Raw genomic sequence first — 21,791 nt, 5'->3', positions numbered from 1 at the left:
CCAGCGGCAAAATCGATGCGGGAAAGTTTGCCGCCGCACATAAGTTTGTGGAAAGGAATGTGGAAAATGGTTCCCCACTGACGAATCCTACCGCTACCCAAGGATGGTATTTCCGCTTTTGAACACCGGCGAAGCGGCGGGCGGGTATTGTTTTTAATGCATTCCTACGGTTATGCGCGCGGCTCGGCGTTGGTTTTTTCTTTTGTGTGTGTGTGTGTGTTTGGAATAGGGAATGGAAGGTTATTATGTATAGGATTACCGGCGGAGACTATGCTGTGTTGAGTTATGTTAGATTCGCGGTGTTGGAGCGAAGATATAGAGGGAGATGTGGGAACGGGATAGTAGATGCGTATCGGAGTTAGGGGTTAGGAATAGGAGTTCGGTTTTTCTGGTTGGGAATTTCTTGGGTTGGCTACGTCAATATGTGCGTGGATATAAGTTAGTTACTGATGTAGAGAGGTAGGTAGTTGCTTGATTGTACAGGGTCTTCGGAAGGAGGTGTGAAAAGGGGTAGCAGATCATTTTCGCTCAATGTATATTCATTTTCAATTGATATTTTGGGTCTTGACATAGGTAGGTAGGATTGGCGAGTAGCTCCTGACTTCGATGCAATGGGATAGGATGGATGACTGTGGATGAGGCTCTGCTTGATGACCTACCAGTCGCGATGAACCCATGGTTGTAGTCTTCTAAATTCTGTCCATGTTCTCGTTCTCGGTTCCCCCTTTTCTTACTTATCTTAGGTACCTAGATTCGTAGGCAGTAAAGCCTTATATTATTCTACCGAACTACGTTGTTTCTTGGCCCATTTAGAAGCTGCAGTCTACCTAGATAGGTAGCCCCGTATCATTCAAGAAGCAATATCAGTATACCACTTAAGGGGCCTACAATATGTGAATAAGCGGCTATGAATAATTGGGTATACATACCTAGCATATAAGCTTACATACGCGCATTTAAAATAGAGACGAAATAGTATATCTAAGATATGATTATAATATGTTAAGTTACTTCGAAAACATACCGCCCCCCTTTTAAGTCGGCGACCTTAATGAAGTCACTAGAACCACCCTCAATGATCATTACACGATGTTTACCGCTCACTTTTCGGGCTTTCCCTTACGTCGAACGGTCATGATCCAGATGTTATACGTCCTATCCTTCTACCTTATGCCTAGCGAAGTGCCTTACATAGTTCAGATGACTCTAAGGGGTAGTCTCATTATCTCATGTATACCTATAAAAAGTAGTAAGATCCAAAAGAAGATGCGCCCATAAGCTTTATCCCTTCTTCTCCATTGATAATGCCTATGAATAGGTCATACTCTATATGATGCGACGTGGTAGAAGAAAGGGGGAGGTGAAATGAGTGTGTGCTAACGTGCTAGTGCCTTATTCTAGTTTGACAGGTACACTCCCATGAAGATATTGCTGCCTTAGCTCCTGAGGTACCCCATGAGCCCCATAATGGGACACATATATATAAATCATATCATATAGCTATTATAAGGACCATCATAATCATCATCATAAGTTTTCCTCATCTCGCAATTAAACAGCGACACAGCACGGGCTAATTTCACTAGACCATCCGCCAACCCAGCGAATATGTCGCAAAATAACCTCTGCATTCCTCGCACAAAAGGACCAAACCAGGGATGTAAAATCGCTGTTGGTAGTTAAATCCATCGCTATTGTTGTCGATGTTTGCGAGTCCATACTATTTCCGGTCTTACGTTACGTACGTCTATAATATGCGACGATCGTTATCGCTCCGAGCGCGAGCGAAAGGGCCCGAGAGTATGGGCATTGGACCCCGGCCCGAGTCGTTGGGACCTAGCCTAGCATCGTTGGCTCGAATAGGAAATAAAATAAAAAATAGTAAAAAAATAATGGTCATGTTAAAACGTGGCCCACAAGCCCTATAATAGGCATATCTTATTAGTTACCACATGTTACCCCGAGGCGGTATATTGGCCCGTGGGACGCTTATGAGTGACTTCAGACAGCCCGACACGTTGACCGAACATTGATTACCTGGGTTTCACCCCTTAGGGATATAGCACGCCTGGTTTGTTGATATGGGTGGTGGTTAGTCATCCTCTAACTGCGAGGCTATGTCATATATGGAAGCTTGCTCCGGTATGTATGGGTATCCATCCTTCTGGGTCGTGTATTTGTTAGTTCCGGCCGGCCGGGTGGCCGGGCTCTTCAGGCAAGATCCGCGTCATAACTCTAACTAAGAAGAGTTGACATATCACATGGCATTGACGCATAGCTTAACGGAGGAGTTTCTTACATAACTAAACTGAACGACATCTCCGGGAATGTGATTATGGTCTAGCGTCTTGGTAGTTGTGTTGGTTCCGAACAGGTTCGGGGCAATAACCCGACGACTCCACGTGTATGGAGATATGTAGTTATTGGGTCATGATCAACTGTGCGTTGTTCTTCGCGTCCCGAGAACCAAGAAATACTGCGGTGCCTCGCGTTCGAAGTCATGCCATCAACCATAACCATACTATCATGTGCCGTGGCGCTGGGTCGTCCCTTTGTTATTTGAATCCATAATCAGCTACGTCGCCTCATATAGCGTATATTACCATGACGAGCGCCATGCTTGAACCAGCAACTCCGCTCGTATGTACTGTACTTGTCTATTTCTTTAGTGTCGGCAAATATGGCTTGCCTAATCTGTTCGTATAAGTTGGGGGTTGACGTGTTGGTAGTGACCTCGAAGCAGGCTTCTTAATATGAAAGTGGGTTATGTAGCTATTCGGGCTTCCTAGAATGTGAAACTATAACTGAATGGGATAGAATAAGTTAGAGCACCCGACGGCTTGACATGGTATAGGGTGATCATGAGTTACTATGAGGTGTATGATTTGAAAAGTTGATGATGAACATGAATATGCTCATGTAAGTCCTACCGTCGTCCATAGGCAAAAATAGATCAGCCAGCTTTACGACGGGATGAAATTGTGACCCCTGTAGTATGTGGCTCATAACATATGATCGTTACCTCTAGTATGCTTGTACGCCTGTCGTCAGCTTAAAGCTACAAGATGTCTCCAACCTGGCCTCCCTTGATTACTCTATGACGAAACGTAAGCGAGTTTGCGTATAAACTACCTAGGTAGTCTTCATGTGAAATCGAGATTTGAAATAGGTCGTTCGTCTACCGGCGGATGTCTCCGTAGACATAATCGTAATATCGATACCTGGTAAAAGGATGAATTCTCATCCGTTATTCTTGAACGGGTGGTTCTCATCACGGAGAATTCCTCAAGCCCGGTCTAATCCTTGTATGAAATTCTTTAACAAGTCCATTAAAAGCCTAAATCCGTAGTGCAAATAGATGATGAATGAAGTGTTGGTAGGAAAGTAACATGATTAAGGTAAACAACCTGGCGCGAAATGCGGGATGAGCGGATGAAGAGGGAAAAAATAATGGGGAGGTGTGAAATTGGGTTGGACCCGACAGTCTGGTAACGAACGCCCGGGCGGTGAGACGCTGAAGCTCTAGGTCCATAGCAATGCCTGATTGGCCCTAACTCGCCTGTGTAGACTCATTTGGCGGGCACTTCGGGATTTGGTTTCGGGTACCCGGCCCTATTTTGGATGCTCGATGTAACCCCCTTTGCCGGCGGCAATTGTGATTCGCAAGATTCTTCGCTTTCTTCCACATAGTACTATAGTACTATATCGTTACTCCCCTGGTACTTAGGTGGAATTGTAGCTCCTAGAACAATATTGAAAAATCCCCGCTGGCTGATCAAGGCTCTTTGGATCAGCTGATATGTTTTTGATGCACTTGGTCTCTTGCGATCCCCGTCTTAAATTGACTATGGCCTTGGGATTTTGAAGGCTAGAAGACGAAATATGTCTATCAGTTGAAGAAGCGGTCAATCTAACAAAAGAGAGTATGTGGCCGTAGGAAGACCTAACATCAATGCCATTTCAGGATATGAGGCGGGGGTTGTGGCAGACCATCAGTTGACTACCTAGGTATTCAATGCCAACCGGTTTTTTGAGGCTTTAGTTAGGAATATTAACGGAGATGCTGAATTAAACCCATTTACCGGGACAAGCGCTCTGGGATTGTTAGTTCCGTATTCGTAATTAATTGTGATTATTTTAATATTATGAGAAATAGTGTTATTCGACGGGGTGGTTCACTATTCCCCTCATTGTTATCCACTCTTAGCTTATCAATTAGTAGTAAACAGGCATAGTGTAGGTGTGGTGTAAGTAATGAATACTTAACACGCCTTAGCATGATCATTGCAAGGTTATTAGAAGTAGGCGAGCCTTCATGGAGCATCTTGTTAGTAATATCTTTTGCACGCCGAGTTAGTTAGGTAAACGTTTCAACAAAAGACCTGATGCCTCAGCCAATGTCGCGACGGATTATTGCAGCTCTAGGTCTGCTTCCTGCGAGATTTATCTTGCTAGTCGTGAATGCAGGTACCAGTCAATTACCCGATACTGTCTTTGGGATCTAAGGTATTCAAGAGTTGTTCAATCACTTGACTCTGCAGCTGGCCGTTACGAACACAGCTCCTTCGCTCGGCATCCAATGATATAGCGTTGAGAGAACGACAAAGTAGACAAACGTTGCACAGCCCTAGTTGAAGGACCGGTGGAATAAAAAGGTCAAACATGGTACTGGAAGAATTGCCAAGCTCGTGAAATTGCAACAGTAGGATTTGTGCGTCAGCATCGAAAGTAGATCGTAGTGTAGTCCGATTCCAAAGATGACAAGTACGCGCGTAGAAGCACCGACAATGAATAGTGTCATAGCTGTAGGCTGTTGTGTCAGCTCGCTTCACACCTAGGAGTCTTTCCCAGAACTGCGGTGCAGCACTGGGATTATACTGGTATTGGGATTGATTCAGCTGAGTTGTCGGGTCGGCCGACCACCATCCTGTCGGGCCAGTTTTGACCCTGGAACGTAGAAACCGGGCCGAGAAACAGGGGTATTTGAAGGAACATCCCGTTAGTGTCTCACCTATGAGTGGGAATATGCCTGGCTAGATCCACCAGCTGCAGTCCTGTTGACGTGAGGATGATCATTCTCATGCCCTCTGAAGTAGGGGATGTGGCCTGAGTACGGGGCTGCAGGATCATTGACCTGTCAGAAGGGCGTCATAAAAAATGTCACAGTAGTATTAGTACGGCTTCAAACTGTGCTGAACAGCCTATGTGATTGGTCAGAAATTACAGTATTTATACTGTATTTTCTATGAGGCTTCGCACTGTGACATTTTTTTTGACGCCCTCCTGCCTGTTAGAAGGCATTTCCGACAACCCTGGATCTTCTTTTCCATATCATCACTAAAGATTTCTAGTCCAAGACAACATGCCAGCGAAGCTCCTTTAACTAGTGGAGAACGCCAAGACGTAACTTAATTGCGTTCCGTTGCGTCGGGACCAATTTCGTTGTTTTGATTGGTCTTCGTCAGCAGGACTCTTCCCCGTATGGCCTAACCGTGTCCGTGTAAGGTCACTTAGTTGAGGGTACTTATACCTGAAATACGATAGCGGATGGACCTAATAAACCTGCCAATTAGTAACAGGATATTCAATTTATGGGGTAGGTATTGCCACGAATCCTTACATTTCTGTCATCATGCTCATGTGCTTGATGCGCTTTTGCTGTTACAAGAAATGGGCTGTGGAACCTGGACCTTCTGTGCAAAGGAGCACAGTCTCTACCTAATGTTTGAATTGGCGACAGTTGAACTTGCATGGGTTGTGCCTCCTGTGGTGGTCGGGAAAAGAAGTGTTAGCACGCTGGGTGTTGTGGTGAACACTCAGATTTAGGCCTCGTTTAAGAATTGCCTTCCTGGTTACCTAAAAGGGGTTAACAGTTGCCCGATCGCAGTGATGGACGAGATAAACGAGGGCCAGCGCAGCTTGTACTACCTGGTACCTGCGGTCTATAGAAGGGTGTAGGCGAATTCGTAGGGTAATGCTATATTGTAGGTTTGTAGGCTATAGTAGGAGCTCTGTACCGACCGGATTGACTCCCTTTACATGGCAGGCCTATGCAATAAGGGGTCAAATAGATGGGCCTAGTTGCATCTGCAGTCGCATGGTGTGTGGAGTACTTAGTAGGTACACTGCCGGATCTCCCTGGCGTCCATTATGGATATGTACTTTGGAGGTTAGGTGACAGTTTTACCGTCCCACCGCTGTGGTTCAGCGCCCCCGCGGTACGAATGTGTGCTTCCGTTTTCGACGAGATTATCGACAGCCTTCTTTTAGGCAAATATGTAAGGGTACGGTGAGGAATGAAAACCGTAGATGATCAATTCTGGTTCTTAAGTTGCAGTAACCAAAGAATATCAAGGCCTTGATGTTGACCGCTTCAAGAAACTTAATGCCTCATTTCATGGGCGTAAAGGAGAAGAAGTCCCCGTCGAGATGCGTATAGTGGGTAAACACTCAGGAATGTTATCTCTCGAATGAATCATTAGGACTGATTTGGGTACTGCGAGTCTTGTGTGTTCTTTGTTAGCATTGCTATAGGGTTAGTAACACTACAGGAAGAGCAGGGAGTCTAAGTGGTTGGCTACGATGAAGAAAAATAGAACAAGAGTTGGCGAGGAGTGTGGCACTACGTACCTTCATCCTACCCGCTGGAGGTACAAGGAAGACCTTGCGGAGAGCGGATACCGGGGTCGTTTATTTTCCTGAAAGGGATCGCGAGCGGCCGGTCATTGGTGGGAGTGGCTGGAAGCGAGGAAGTACCTCGACTTGGTGACTTTTACTCGGCAATGGACTTTTTAACTAAGACAGTCTCATGATCTGACTTCGAGATAACCCGACCATTTTCACAGCTGCACAATAATGCGCACGTTCTCGGGAAATCACTTAAGGAAGCCTGAATTCTAATCGATGTCTCTTTTTTAGGTCGCACTTTGTGGCAGTCTCATAGTAACGCACCAAGGGGGGTTGTTGCTCATCTCAAGCGCTCACCTGCTTGGATAGATTAAGCCTGCCCCCCCGTAACGTAACGGTTTGCTTATGTCTCGAAGCATGCTGCACCCAAGCCGGCGTGGTGTTTGGCTCCAGGGCTCCGAGGCCTTGTCAGTGCATTGCTGATAGATCAATGCAAGCCATTCAGTCGTGTAACCTGCCGCGCTCTTTTCTCTCGATACACCATTTATCATCATAGGACAAAAATATGATACTGGTAAGCAACAGTGTTGTCAGCAAATACACATGTGGTCATTTTCTCTGCCGTGTGCCATGTTGGTTTTAGGAACCCATGAGAGATAACGTGGACGGATGAGTGAGGCCATTAAGACGGTGATAAGTCGGGAGGGACCTAGACTCGAGAATGTTAGTTAGTTTTTTTTTCTTCTTCTTTTCTTGATTGCTGCAGCATCTCACAGGTTGGTTCTATTACAAGATCTTGTACTGGTACCTTGCCATCCCAAGTAGTCTTGTGTCACGTTCAAGGAAACACGATCCTCTGCATCGGGACGGACAGCGCTATAATCGGTGGGGCTAGATCCCCTCACCCTAGAGGCCCTAGGGGGGATGGGGCCTCCCGAAGCCTTATGACAAGACCAAGCACCAAGCACCAAGTAGATGGATCCAATTGATAAACCAACACGGTGTCGGGTGTGCCGTTAATTATTATTTTTTTGGTGATACCGTTCCCGAGACCGCTTGCTAGCTTGAGACGGGTGAGTCGATCATCAGGTTCGACTTTGCTGCACGCACGTTCCATCTTAACTTTTTATTCACCTTTTCTCATTCCTTTCTCCATGTCTCTCTATTCACCGCCAAGAAACATCACAACAAAAAGTATCGTATACGAGGGACGCTACGTCAACGTCGTCGAGGTAAGCGTCATTGAAAATATACTGGAGACAGTAATAATTGTGGAAATTGGGTCTTGTAAATTTGAAAGTTGAAAGGAAACGGGTGCACCTCGAGGCTTCTAGGCTAGACTTCGTACTGAGTAAAAAAGTATATTGCACCTACCTACCTTCTCTGGTATAGAGCACTGTACCTTACCTGTAGGCATTGTGTGGATACCTAACTTCAGCACTAACACTAACATTAACATAATAATACAATGGAATAACCAACAGGCCCGCTGGCATAGCGTTGTATCCTGGTACAGTACCTACAGCACTGCAGCATTAAACTATAATCCTTGTCTTCTCGCCCGAGACCCACCTAACCTTCTCCGAGATGCATGGGCTCTGTATCGTACCTAGATGTACCAGGTGTATAGGTTGTTACTGCATGTACTTTTGACACCTAGAGTACCTTTACGAATACCTCTTCGAATACATGCCTGGAAATACTTGATACAATCCATAACAATCCGTACGTTCAATGGGATCGCAAAGCCGGCGTGCGGACTAAACCAGCAGACCAGTCAGCATCACACTGAAGCTTGACCATGCACCCTACATGCATATTTAAATGCATATTACCTATAACTTCAGAAAACGATGTTCCAACGCCCGTTTTTCCTTCCCAGGCTTTCCAGGACTTTTCCAGATTTCCAGCTTTTTTTTGTGAAAATCCCCTTGTCGTTAGAAATCTACAAATTTCAGCTTTATAAAGTCTCCCGCATCTACTCGATTTATTAACTTTTCCCTCCTTCTTCCCTCTTCGTTCTTTTATTATTTTTCGTTTTCTTCCTTTTTCTATTGTAACCCTCTCTCGCGCTGCTTGCGTCTTTGTTGCGAGTCCAGTGCATTCATTGAATGTTCAGTGCACCCACCTGCAGTCTTGCGGTCTTGCATGCTTAAGGAATACGGATCTACATTACCGCACGAAATCCGGTACTTAGGCTATACTAGATGGTACCTCAAGCTAGGGTTGGCACTAAAATAATTTTATGTTGTACCTCGTTCGATTGAAACTCAGCCCCCACTACCGCACTACCGTACCGTTCATCGTCACATATCATCTTCCCTGTCCGCGATTTCTTCAACGCGTGTACCTTTGGTCGTCCTTCGTTGTCTTGATTCGGTCTTGTGTCCTTCCCGTCCTTGGGTTTATATCCTGTGTATTCTTTTTCTATTAGCAGCATTATTCCTTATATTTTCCCCTTTATCTTTTGAATCTTCATTCTTTTTTTTTTATTATATTATTCCCCCCTCTCAATCCCTCGCGCGTTCCCCGAGGTCCACATCTGGAGCCAAGAATTACTGTTTCCAAACCTGTCTCGAAGCTATCCGTCCACTTTAGCGCATCACCAACTCGAGGTTGTCGCCGTAGTCGCAACCTTCTATTCTACCTTCCCCGCGCCTCTACGACGGCTCCTCCCGGTGTGCGCTTCGTTGCGCGCTTTCTTTTGCCCTGATTGGGCTCCACCGTTTCCCACCATGGCTCACAATGGGAACGGCTCGATTTACGGTCTCAATGGGTACGTTGGATGCGCTACGAGCTTCCATCCCGAACCCCAGGGTTTGCTGATATGGTCTGCTAGTGGTCCGATAGCACCTGGTTCCCATGCTACTCGAGTCGAAAATACGGCGAAACCAGAACAATGGTGGTATACGGAAAATGGACGATCCTATGATACTTTTCGAAGAGGCCGATATATGTTCCCAATGGACGAGGTACGCAGCCGCTTGTGCTACGAGGATGTCGAACTTCTAACTAAAATGTCTACTTAGGGGGAAATGGACAGGATGGATATGCTTCACAAATTCTTTCTGGTGGCGCGGCGGGATAATTCTAACTACGGAGGTCTATGTTCACGGCCGCTACCTCACCAACCACGGATTCTGGATCTTGGGTGTGGAACCGGTATATGGGTGATTGATATGGCCGAGTATGTCAACTGTGTGGTAGGAGATAATTTACCTACCCCTTGGGCTAACTACGCATCTTTTCATAGTCGGCATCAAGGACGAGCGAATATTCTCGGTTGGGACCTTTCTTTAATACAACCTCTTAGGTGCGATATTCTCCGTCTCGGCCGAGCTTTTTACTAATTCAGGATAATAGGATTCCACTGGGTGTTGAGTTTCAGCGGCGCGATATAGAGGAACCCTGGAGTGGTGTAGAAGAGAGTTCTTTTGATCTTATACATATGAGAATGCTTGCTGGCTCTATAGAAAACTTCCCAGGTCTATACAGGCAGATACTGAGGTATGGGCTATGGTTGAAATTTCGACCACGAGCTCACATCAATCTTGCTAAATGCTGACAATGGCTAATAGGTACCTCAAGCCTGGAACTGGACTTTTTGAGCATGTAGAAATCGATCTCACCCCTAAGTCCGAGCTCGGCGAATTACCCGATGATTCTCACCTTAAGATATGGGCTCAAGAGTTGACCGAGGCCATGAATAGGGCTAGACGGCCTATAACAGCAAATCTTCGTACTGTCGAAATACTGCAAAGTCTTGGATACGTCGATGTTGAGCAAGTCAGCAAGCGAATCCCATTCACTACTTGGCCCGATAGTGAGCCTGAGAAAGAAATAGGCAAATGGTTCAATCTCGGTATTACAATGGGGTTACAGGCCCTGTCAATAGCTCCCTTAACCAGAATGAATGGTTATGAACCAGATCAAGTTAACGACCTGATTGCCAAAGTGCGGAAGGAAATGTGTTCCCGTGGAATGAGAGCCTACTGCACCATGTAGGTGTTCGCTGCCGCCACCCGTCTGAGCTAAACTAATATAGGGAGTAGGTATATTTGGACGGCACGAAGGCCATCCATACCCGGCCAACGAGCGTGAGCGCTTCTCGGCTACCTGCAACGCACCCACAGGATCGGTATCTACCTACACGCCATTAGCACTGTTCTTCCGCTCTGTCATCTCTCCCGGGCTACAGCCTACCTAAGACATCTGTGCGCTTGCAGAAAAGATGTGCCACTCCCCTCTCTAAGTACCTATGCAGGTTCTTCCGCCTTTTCGAGTTGATTGAGGAGCCACTGAAATAAAGGCTGGCCTTAGTGTATGCCGGAGTACATGTAACATTTCGGACGGTACCCGACCTTTTTTACTGCCCCCAAATCTCAAATGGACAATCCTAGCAAGGTTGATCTGCACCATTCGATGGATCGGCTATCTTTCGTAACTACCAACTAACCTACGAATTCGAATGTGTATCGAACGGTACTTCGCCCCTACAAGCTGCCTATGCTACCGAGTGCGCGATCGCAGCGATAGTCGACCACCTAGGATTCCTAGATTATTCCTAGGTCATTTTTGTTTTCATCATAGGCTATTCGGCATATTCCTGCGTAAGGAGAAAGTTTCGCATGCCCTTCTCAACGGGCTGAGCACATACTTTTCCCCGGTATGGGCTAGACTAAACTGATCTAGAAGCAATGCGTCTGCACGTGCATGTATGTATAAGTGCAAGACCGGCCTAGGATCCGTTGGATGTACACTACTTCTTTTTCCTCACGGTGCACTTCCCCATTGTTGGCTACGAATGGCATGGACTTACGACAGACACTCTATTCTTGTCGACACCGCTAGTCGATACTTCTCATCTCGAATCGCAGTGATTCTTACACATGTGATACACTGCTGAGGAACGATGCCAATTTAGGTGTATTGGTCGGTTGATTTTCTGTTTGGCGCAGGCGAACTTGAACCTTGAGATGGGGAAGCGCCTCTATTGGCGGCGCTGGCTTGGCACCCAAGCATAGCGGTGTATTGGGCAGTGAAGAGTTACACTGCTTTTCCCCCATCTTAGACGAAACGGCGCTCTGGGTCATCTCTGCATTCGGATTCCTCTTGATTGTGTGCATCGGACAGTCGGCGGGCTGTTTCGCGTTGTCTATCTGGCGGGCGAGGGTGTGTGGTTTTGGAAAAAGTTGGCCCGCAGAGCGGTCACCTGGGACCTGGGCCGGGCCACAAGGCCGGTGTTATGTTGCTATTTGGTGTTGTTATTGTCGTCTTCGCAACACGGTTGCAGTAAATACCTATACCTATATGCTTCTCTTGTAAATAAGAGCATTACTTTTTAATATTCCCCAACCAACTGCTGAGCTGGCCTCAATGGGCTCATCGTATATCAGTATCATGTGCTTCGTTAGTTCCTTGGCTATGTGAGCCTAGTGTGCCTAACTAACAGTGCTTTTTCCTCTATTTACAGAGCCTTGTTGGTATACTAATAGTGGCCTCTCATATTACGTATGTACCTTACTTAATAGATGTACATGAGTTACATAGTGGATATCATGTACCTATTCTAACCAAGGTACATATCCAAGCCTAATTAATACTTCATACAGTACCGTCTATGAAGTTCTTTTCATTTAGTTATAACATAGATTATTTCTTAGGTATAGAAATACACCCAATTCATTTATCCAACGAGCATATGCCGGAACATGGTCCTTAATTATCTTCCCCGTAAAAAAATTAGGTAGTTACTAAATAATTTTTTTCTTTTCTGTTTTCTCCTTTTCCATTGGAAGTGTTCTTTAGCTTCTGATGCGACTCTGAAGCCCCTAACTCTTCTCAACGTTACCTTCTCCAACCAGGGCTGGGGCTTGTCGCTTCAAAACCAGTCGCCCGGGTATAGATAATTATGCCACACTTTATTAACACCTCTGCATGCTAATGACGCACGTCTATGAGGCCCGGCTATTCTTCAACGGTCTTACTATTGGTACCCGAAAGTTGATACGGGAGGACCGACCCGATCCGCGCTGATGTGTCTTGCCTCTCCTGGTCACGGATTCCCCCTTGTTGGCTCCCGAAAGAAAAAAAGGGGGTGATGGGGTTCGTCTATGACCTTGTACCTCCCGATCACACCTACCAATTCCTTGGCCACTGGTCCGTGGTGACAATAATGGCGCCCTTAGGCGGACGGGTAGAGACGATTGTTACCCTATCTAAGTAGGAATTACCACAAGCCGCCTTAACTAGCGAGCGAATCGCCATAGTAAACGGTTTTCTTGCTGTTGACGACCGGCCCGACGTGTCTAGTTTATCGTGCTATCCGACAATAATAATTTCCTTGCAGTGGAGTCCCGGGTGGTCCTACGGCTTTGTTACTGGTTGGTTTATTCGGTAATTACCACATTACATACGCATGTAATGGCTGGCTGGCTAGATACTATATGGTATCTACTCGGGGCTACGATGCTTCATGATTGCTTCCTGAAATCGTGCATAGATACATAAGTATTGTCTGCAGTAGCGTACTAAAGCAATTCCGATCCTTTTTCCTGTCCGCTGGCCCGTCCTAGTCCCAAAGGAGGTCAGCAGATCTGCTCCTTCATGCAGTTGGTTCCTTGGATATCACCGCACATCACGTACCGAAACATATAATTGCTTTCTTTGCCCCCAACTTTTTTTCATTTTTCCTACTTTCTTCTAACCAGATACGTGTCTTGTTGGCCTCCTTATGCAGTTGGTACCGGGTCGCATTTGACGATGTCGCTCCTCTCGATGGTCAGGCGGGCGGAATGAAGCGAGCGAACGGACGGTTAAACGGAGACCGGAACGGCCATCAGCTCCAACCTCCCTTTCCTTTCATTTTCGGGCCTCAATATTTATTTTCGACTCTCGCGCGATGCCTACGTGTCACGTTGATATCTTAATGAGGGCCTAAGCGTGTTTTTAAATACGAAAATCGGCTATATGATCATCGATATTCTAAGAGAATGGCCTTGCTGTGGAACCACACTTCCCCCCCTTTTATTATTTACATGATAGATACTCGGCAGCACTGCGTCCCAACTAACAACAATGGCGAAAGGACTTTTTGTTACTTCTATATTTATTCGGACTTTACTAATTAAGCAGGAAGTTAATGAAGATTATCGTCCAACTGCCGCGAGCCTAACCCGAGCCGGCTTACTTCCAAGGTTAGGTGTCTTTGCTCTACTAATAACAAGCAAACAACCAGCATAGATCACAGTGGGCCTGTATGCGAGACATCACATATGGGTCTTTCCTCGACCAGCTATGGAATTTGCTGATTATCATCGTCATTAATCACCACGTGTAGCCAGCCTAGAGAATTTAGTAGTTCACTCACTCACTCGCTGTACTATAGCCGTCACTATGTCCGCTATAAGGAAATCTGAGGCTCGATCTTACCTACCTACCTACCTACCTTACACAAAAACGCCCTCCCTGACATAACGGCCACTCCCGCCACTCCTCACCCTCCTTATACTCCCCTCCCAATTCTACTTTTTGCACTTCTACAACCTACTTCTGCTGCGCCGCTAAGATGCTTTCCGTAACTGTCACCTGAGCTATCTATTCATGTAGGCCGAAGCCACCCACCAACAAACCTCGGTATTTCCACATACGCACATATGGTGTTGGTTCTCGCAGAAAAGTGTCACTTATCTGTAGCTCCGAAATGATACATAAAATTCGATCGGCCCATCTAGGTTCGCGTCCAGTGTATCCCCGGGACAGATCGGCTATGATTCGTCATATCATGTTAGACGCAGCCAAAAAAGAACACAAATAAGAAACCAACGACCGGCTTCAATAAATATGTTCTTTCTGCATCTGCATCTTTCGAGCTTTTGCAAAGTGTCGTGTCACTAACATGAGGGATTTGCGCCCCAAAATTAAAATGATTATAACGGCGGGTAATTACTTTATTCGTCAACGTCTGAAACCCGTCTCAATGCAAGTTCGTAGTTATTGTACAGGGTGACATGGGGGGAACAAAGGAAAAAAAAGAGTCGACGGCATGAAGTTGCTCGCTCGAATGGGGTTGAGAGTGAATATACAAGGTGAGGACAACTTATCCCTCGCTCCGATCACCTCTTTCTCTGCACTTTTTTCATTCCACGTTTGCCGTAGCCCGTAGCCAATTATAGGGGATAGGGGCTGGGCCGGAGGCTACCGTCGTTTTGGTGTGTCTAGTAAAGAGAGTCCGAGCTCGGACTTTTCGTCCCTTTCGTATTACCCACTATGCTTTCCTCGAATGCAAAAACAATATCCGCCTGTCTATAACGTTCCGCCCCCATTTCATGCGTAATACAAAGGTATCTTTTTAAATTTCCTTTTCTCTCGAGAAGAATTGGAGCTTAATGGTGAGAGTGGGAACCACCGTGGTATCCAATTAGCTTGAAGCGGCCAACCATTTCGCCAACGGTGAAGAAACCAAGGCATTCCGCAACTATGACACCACCGGCAGCAAGCTGGGCTCGGCTAACATTCCTCGCTTGCTGGAGGAGGGAGGCAGGTTGCTGTGCGGCCTTGGAGGCTATCTGAAGTAGCGCTTGGGGGTTCTGTACGGACTTCCATGCGTTTTGCCAGTAGCTCTGGAAAGTAGCGGCGGACCTACAAACATCCATATCATTAAAATCATATGTAACAGCTCGAAAAGCGACCGACAGAACTTACGGCGGCGACATGCTCTGGCCTTTAAATACGATCTTGGCAACTTCGGAGCCGACCTTGGAGTAGTAGACTACCGTGGGAACTTGTTCTGCAAACCCAACTCGTCAGCGATTGTCCCACCATAAAAAATACATGCATCTCCTTTTATATCATATTTTCCCTGTCGCGATTTTTACGTACTCTCAATATAGGCGACTAATTTCCCAGTACGACCACCGGCTTTGCTCAAAGAATTTGTGAGACCCTTAGCGGCACCTGCGATAGCCGGACCAGCGGACGAAGCAACCCTCGAAAGACCCTGTGCGGCCTTCGCTGAGTATTCTGATGCAGCCTTGGAGGCCTTCGCGGCGGTATCCTTAGCGGTCTCGGTCGCCTTGGAGGTGTTTGTCGACTCAAATCTTCGGGCGGCCATGCGACTCCACGCTCCTGATTGCCGAAGCATTGGGCGTGCTAGGGTGGACGACATGGTGAATCGGGTATTCGGAGGGAGAGAAAGAGGGAGGTAACTCTCGAGACGGATGAAGAGAAAAAAAGAGACGTGAATATGTCAATTAATTGAGGGAATTCGGAGAAAGGGAGGGGGATTCGTAAGGGTCGTCGTCGTCTATTGCTAGGGAAAGAAATCGCTATTTTAGAAAAAAACACTCAAAAGTGATCGACTGTTCGAAAAAGACGGGAATCCACTAATTACGGCGGAAAAACCCGATCCGAACAGGGTTATACCCAAGTACTAGGTACCTGTGTCAAAAGCAGTTGACCAATCAGCAGGCTTGAAACTCGGAATTGCCCCATATTATTAAGACTTGTAAAGTTCCGGGCTGCTTCTCAAGGTTCACCTGAATTTTATTTTTCTTCATTCCAACTCTTTTTCTCCTTCATTTTCATTTCTATACTTCAATTGATTTATTGTTTTCTGGTGTTTTGCGCCCTTGGTGTTTCCTACACATTATGTTTTTCAAATTTAATTTACTAAAGGCCTTTATTATGCTTCGTTCTATAATATGAAACGAAGAGCACACTAATAGTAGCTTCTATCGTCTGTGTCCCTCTTATATTAACTTGACCCTAGCTCTATTATATTCCTTCATCTTGATCACAATTGGGACCAGCAGCTCTTGAATTAATCTTCGCTCTTGATTTGGACTTTGATAGCTCCAGTCTTGGGATCTGCCGCTGTGCTGAAGGCCTCGATGGCATCTTCAAGCTTGAATCGATGAGTAACGAGTTTCGTTAGGTCCACCACACCATTCTCGACCAAGCGAATAGCTCGAGGCCATGTGTTGCTGTATCGGTATTGGAATTGCAAATCCACTTCCCGGGTACTGCACCTCATGAAGGGGAAGTTGATCTCATTCTTTCCAACACCAATTACGAATACCTTGCCTCCGAATTTAACAGCCCAGATAGCTGCTGCCACGCTGCTTTCAACCCCAGTACATTCCAAGGCTATCGCGGGTTCAATACCACCGAAGGATTCTACTATTTTCTTAGCTGATTCTTCGGCACTCAATCTTTCAACTTTGTGTGTTATGACTGATGGACAGAGTTCCTTGGCGAATTTTAATCGTCCTTCATCGATATCGGTAATGACCAAAGGACATGCGCCAGCGGCTTGACAGCAGAGTAACGTGATCAATCCGATCGGCCCAGCACCACAAACTAGTACCGGGTCACCAAGCTTAACTCCGCATCTTTGCATACCCGCAAGGGCGACACTTAGTGGTTCTAACATAGCTCCATTCTCGTATGACATGTTTCCAATCTTGTGGCACCAAATGGCGGGGTGGTTTACGTATCTCCTTAATAGACCTGGTACCGGGGGTGTCGATAGGAATTGGACTTTCTCGCAACCATTATACCGACCGGTCAGGCAGGGCTCGCATTCGTTGCAGATGATATTCGGCTCGATCGCGACTCGGTCCCCAACTTTTAGGTGTGTCACGGATGGATGCACTGCGATAACTTGTCCGGCCGATTCATGCCCTAAGATGTGATCATCCTCCACAATCATAGGCCCGATGCAACCAGCGTGCCAGAAGTGAACGTCGGAGCTGCGTAACAGTCAGCAAGACGATCGTAATGGCAATAGCACGACCTCACACCACAACCACTCACCCGCATATTCCAGTGCTCTTGATGGCGATCGTGACCTCTCCATGTTTCAAGCTCTCTCCCTTCTGCACATCCTCAACAGTGGGTTCTGCTTCGTTGATCCATAACTTGTGAGCTGGGTTTGTGAATACAGCAATATTTGCCTTAGAAGGCTTTACGATGGTCTCAGTCGCACTCATTTTGACACTGACAGGAAACAATTCAAGCAAAAATCAGAGTCAAACAGTTACTATCAACGAAGAGCAAAGAAGTTGAAAAGTTTCAAGTTGTCAAGGGAGGGGGGAAACTCAAAAGAGGGGCGGGCTCATTATTATGTGTCCTGATAGCTTAGTCCTTCCATTCTCCAATACCTAGTCGGATTCTAGGCTTTCAGCGCGCAAAAAAGTGGCTTACCCAAGACGATGTCGGACACTGGAACTCTTCATCTCGGAAGCAACCCCATCCTGCCCTAGTTTGTCTAATACGACGACCGAGCTGGGAGGTTCTGCTCTGCCTAGATCGGGAACTATGTCTGAATCGGGACTATATTTCACGGGACAGCGAGAAGCGGGAGCAGCGTACGGTACAGTACAGTCCACGTAGAAAACTCTAGTAGGTTAGGTAGGTTAGGTAGAACCAGTGATACTTTGAGATGCTTTGGCCGGACGTCTGCATGAGGGGATGTGGGGTGGTTACCTATAGTTAGTTGGGGGAATTAGCGATGGGTTGATGACGTTCGGTTGCTATACGTCCGATTAGTACGGGTGGGCAGTGGGCATGGGGCACACGGGCAACGGAGAATTGTGTCCTGTTTACCGCGCCAATTATTCTCGTCGTACAGCACGTTCGTTCAGACTCGGTCCCCGCATAGCTCTCTATCACGCGGTGGGTTATAGTACAACTTCATACAGTAGCGCGCCTTACACCGGGTAGCTAGTCTCGGTTGTCGGCCGCAGGAACGAGATGCTATTAGCTCTACTATAACCCCTGCTCTTCATATATGGAGTTATGTACACTGAATAAAATGAGTAAATGACTGACGCGGAGCATCGTGACTTTTTTACTTTTTATCTTTTTCTCACTTTTGCTTTTTTTCAGGGTCCATCACCACATGCACTCATCACCATGCATCGTCTATCAATCATCAACTAACCTACCCGATTTGCTTACAGATGCACATGTTAAGAGCCGTCTTATCTTTTTTGTCTGTTACTGCAAACCCGGTAGCGAGGGGAACCCTCTTTGATGTGGTTTTCGGCGCATATAACCCCGCGAATGAGAGGCCTTGTAGGACGCACACGAACTTCTAGAATCCAATAAGTTCCTCGATATATATCTAGCATTGGAGACTTGGATCTGCAGTCACTTTGCATATGCTATGCTCGTCTACCCGAGCACGACCATTTCTTTTGTTTCGGTTCTGGTTCCTGGGGGAGAGAATTCTTTGGGGCTGTTGAGTCGTAAGCGAAATGATTGTCCATACTTTTGACTTAACTACTATTAAATAGCTAGGGGAAGTTTGACATTTGTCCGCTGGATCACTCTTCAAGTTGAAACTTTTGAGATACTTAAGATACTTAAGTATCTTTTCATACCACAGTGGCTGCTATCGCCGACGGAATTGCGAGGCCTCGGGGATCTTGTAGTGAGTACTTAGGTACATACTTCAAAGCACCCACCTAATCCACAGGTAACAAGCCACGCAACGCCGCCCCGAGATGCGGTGTGTTAATGTGTATTATAAATCATCAATTTACAACCAGCCACATACTTAATCCTGCAGCTATTCTCATAGTACTACACTAATACTACATTTCAAACCAGAAGGAATGCCTTAAAGAAACACGCTAAATGAAGACGAAGGAAATTACCGAAGTATAATATGAATCACGATCATATTTCTGAAACTAACCACGGGAAGTTAAACCCATGTCTCATAAAGTTATTTCAACTATAACTGGAGTTTACGTTAAGTTAGTTCTTGCGGGGCCTGACAGGTCATTCGAGTAGGTACCTAGCTAGGTACCTACCTAAAATAAGTGACGAAATTAGGTGAACCTTTTCTACCCAACTTTCTTGACTTCATTATTAACAACTCTATCTTGATCAAATTATTTCTCTTGATATCAAGCTATCATCTTTACTTACTTTAAAATGAGTATCGGTCTTTTTAAAGATGGCGCAAGCTATTTAGCTCGTTTAGAACAATTCAATCAATTTGACAAAGAAAGAGAAGATATTATTAAAGACTTAGTTTCTAAATGCTAAGATCTTGAGCAGCGTCTTGAAGACAAAACCAAGGCATACAATGACGAGACGCAAACCCGTTCTCTTTACCAAACCCAAGCAAATGAAGCAAAGAGAAAACTTACTGATATTTATCATAAAGCGGTAACTACCCCATGTCTTCTAGGTTTTCAACTGCCATATAATTTAAACTAAACTTATTTTATAGGATGTTAATTCCTTTGCCCTAGCTATTATCGACGGTGACGGTGCTGTATTTCGCGAAGAATGGATTACACAAGGCGAAGAGGGTGGCGCCATAGCCGCCCACGAACTACGCACCGAAATTAAACAGCATCTTAAAAATATTTATCCTAACGTTAACGTTGAATCATGGCATATAATTGTCCAGGTTTTCCTTAACCTCGAAGGTTTATCTAGAAAATTATACAGCGTCGATCTTATAAGACATACGAACGAGTTAGCCGCATTTACTCGGGGCTTTAGCCGTTCTCAAGGCCTTTTCTCATTTATCGATGTTGGCTGGGGCAAAGAGCAGGCCGACTACAAAGTCCGCGAAATGCTTCGCGTTATGGTTTACAATTTACAATGCAAACACATTATTTTCGGGCCTTGTCACGACAAGGGCTATATTGTGGAGTTGAGGCCATACCAACTCGAGACGGTGATATCTACCAAACTCAGCCTACTTGAAACTACGCCTGCCCCACGCGACTTTCAGGAATTGCGCTTCCGTAGAGTCCAATTCCCTAACGTTTTTCGTTCCGAACTCCTTCCGGAGAGCCCGGCGCCGACATTTACCCCCTCATTGCCGCCAACTAACTCGACCAACTATGCCGACGTCGCTTCAAAGTGGAGGTCAAACAGTCCTTTAGTTAACGAATTTAAGAGTTTTATGATTTCGCCTTCAGAGAAACCGGTGAAATCGACAAAGTCACCAAAGCCGGTCGCCAACAAAGGCAAATACTACATCATTAATTCATCAGGCGAACGCCTCGATGAGCCATTGCCGCGATGTGATCCGAATGCGGAAGCGCGCTTGGCCGAGCGTACAAAAAAGGAGTCCAGAGGACCCTGCAATCGATATCACCTCCTCGGTAGCTGTGATGAATACTACTGCACATATTACCACGGTGAACGATTTGGGCCGGCCGAGTTACTTGTCCTGAGGATTAAAGCTAGAGGATCACCTTGCAATTTCCGCGGTCAGTGTGTTAATGCCGGATGCGCCTGGGGCCATAATTGCAGGTACGGCGGCAAGAAGTGTACAAGAAACGGCAGTTGTAATTTTGCTTTTTCGCATGATTGGGATTTGGTGAGTTCTCTTGTTTTCCTATCCCCCCAATTCGACTGCCTTACGTGGGTATTTCTCTGCTACTTGCTACATCGTGACTTGGCCATTGCTCAGCTATTAAAGCAGAGACCACCTAGTCATTCTGTAAAGTGTTCTAAACATCCACTCACTTTACCTCTTGTCACATTCGTTTTGGCAAACATGGATACTAATACTAGAATAGACACCAGCCGAGAAGATCTACGAGTTTGGTTCGCCCGAGAAGATGTGACTTTGACGAGCACAGACAAACAACTGTTCCAACATTCAACCGATTAAAATTCTTACCGTATTCATCGGGTATTGAAGAGTACAGACCAACATTATTCGACATAACACTGTCAAGATGTTTGACGGAACCATAGTCTCTTTCTACTGGCTGGGCACTGTGAGTACCTGGCTCGTGCTGATGGCCCTACAGTTACCTCGACAGGAATCATCCAATGTTACTAGTCATACTATGGATCTTCCCAAGGAAGGTATAAGGAGCTTAACATCTTTGATATGAAAATTTGCACATTTCTTTTTCTTTATCTGTTGGATAGTGGTGTTTGTTCGATATACACTGTAGGTGGAGGCCCACAGCTCCTTACACTATGCAAATCTTTCATAGGAAACAATGGCTACAATACAATCACATAGTGCCGAGAGAGTGAAATTGTTTTCTGATCATCGCTATTGTATGTTTGTGTTCTTCACATAGCTTTAGTATATATATGCTGCAAGTTCCTAGAGATTTCTTTCTTCCCATCACTTCACCAAAACATCAGTCTTCATACAGATCTTGTTTCAT

General features: G+C 45.8%; 4 protein-coding genes across 4 annotated transcripts; 2 read left to right on the top strand and 2 right to left on the bottom strand.

The window, feature by feature from the left end:
• The first annotated feature begins 9,215 nt into the window (after nucleotides 1-9,215).
• Nucleotides 9,216-10,912, top strand: F4822DRAFT_143567 (methyltransferase LaeA). Its single transcript, XM_051452889.1, has 7 exons — nucleotides 9,216-9,403; nucleotides 9,467-9,599; nucleotides 9,657-9,814; nucleotides 9,881-9,940; nucleotides 9,991-10,134; nucleotides 10,206-10,628; nucleotides 10,680-10,912. Exons 1-7 carry the CDS (start codon nucleotides 9,363-9,365, stop codon nucleotides 10,726-10,728), a joined length of 1,008 nt encoding a protein of 335 aa, XP_051318637.1. The 5' UTR covers nucleotides 9,216-9,362; the 3' UTR covers nucleotides 10,729-10,912.
• Nucleotides 10,913-14,652: 3,740 nt separating this feature from the next.
• On the bottom strand, nucleotides 14,653-16,053 carry F4822DRAFT_392424 (mitochondrial ATP synthase g subunit-domain-containing protein). Its single transcript, XM_051457203.1, has 3 exons — nucleotides 15,508-16,053; nucleotides 15,331-15,415; nucleotides 14,653-15,267 (listed from the first exon to the last, which is right to left on the bottom strand). The coding sequence occupies exons 1-3, from the start codon at nucleotides 15,791-15,793 to the stop codon at nucleotides 15,012-15,014; spliced, it is 627 nt and encodes a 208-aa protein (XP_051318636.1). The 5' UTR covers nucleotides 15,794-16,053; the 3' UTR covers nucleotides 14,653-15,011.
• A 394-nt stretch (nucleotides 16,054-16,447) lies between these two features.
• F4822DRAFT_426064 (GroES-like protein) lies at nucleotides 16,448-17,618 on the bottom strand (the record flags this gene model as incomplete). The annotated part of the gene is made up of 2 exons (XM_051460472.1): nucleotides 16,448-17,378; nucleotides 17,443-17,618. 2 exons carry the CDS (start codon nucleotides 17,616-17,618, stop codon nucleotides 16,448-16,450), a joined length of 1,107 nt encoding a protein of 368 aa, XP_051318635.1.
• A 2,241-nt stretch (nucleotides 17,619-19,859) lies between these two features.
• On the top strand, nucleotides 19,860-21,495 carry F4822DRAFT_143447 (uncharacterized protein). The gene has a single exon (XM_051452888.1). It carries the CDS (start codon nucleotides 20,225-20,227, stop codon nucleotides 21,275-21,277), a length of 1,053 nt encoding a protein of 350 aa, XP_051318634.1. The 5' UTR covers nucleotides 19,860-20,224; the 3' UTR covers nucleotides 21,278-21,495.
• Nucleotides 21,496-21,791: the final 296 nt, after the last annotated feature.

This window comes from Hypoxylon trugodes (genome assembly GCF_022578975.1).
Source record: "Hypoxylon trugodes strain CBS 135444 unplaced genomic scaffold F4822scaffold_2, whole genome shotgun sequence".
In the NCBI taxonomy this organism is placed as follows: domain Eukaryota; kingdom Fungi; phylum Ascomycota; class Sordariomycetes; order Xylariales; family Hypoxylaceae; genus Hypoxylon; species Hypoxylon trugodes.
Note: the sequence above shows the minus strand (reverse complement) of the source record. Positions and strands in the feature narration are given on the sequence as shown.

What these genes read in the sequence shown, in the direction of transcription:
- F4822DRAFT_392424 (XM_051457203.1), bottom strand. Translation starts at nt 15,793, where the DNA reads ATGTCGTCCACCCTAGCACGCCCAATGCTTCGGCAATCAGGAGCGTGG. An exon ending in ATTAGTCGCCTATATTGAGA is followed by an intron (nt 15,416 to 15,507) that starts GTACGTAAAAAT and finishes TTGGGTTTGCAG; the next exon opens with AACAAGTTCCCACGGTAGTC. An exon ending in GGCCAGAGCATGTCGCCGCC is followed by an intron (nt 15,268 to 15,330) that starts GTAAGTTCTGTC and finishes GGATGTTTGTAG; the next exon opens with GTCCGCCGCTACTTTCCAGA.
- F4822DRAFT_143447 (XM_051452888.1), top strand. Translation starts at nt 20,225, where the DNA reads ATGCTTCGCGTTATGGTTTACAATTTACAATGCAAACACATTATTTTC.
- F4822DRAFT_143567 (XM_051452889.1), top strand. Translation starts at nt 9,363, where the DNA reads ATGGCTCACAATGGGAACGGCTCGATTTACGGTCTCAATGG. An exon ending in TCGATTTACGGTCTCAATGG is followed by an intron (nt 9,404 to 9,466) that starts GTACGTTGGATG and finishes ATGGTCTGCTAG; the next exon opens with TGGTCCGATAGCACCTGGTT. An exon ending in TCTTTAATACAACCTCTTAG is followed by an intron (nt 9,941 to 9,990) that starts GTGCGATATTCT and finishes TCAGGATAATAG; the next exon opens with GATTCCACTGGGTGTTGAGT.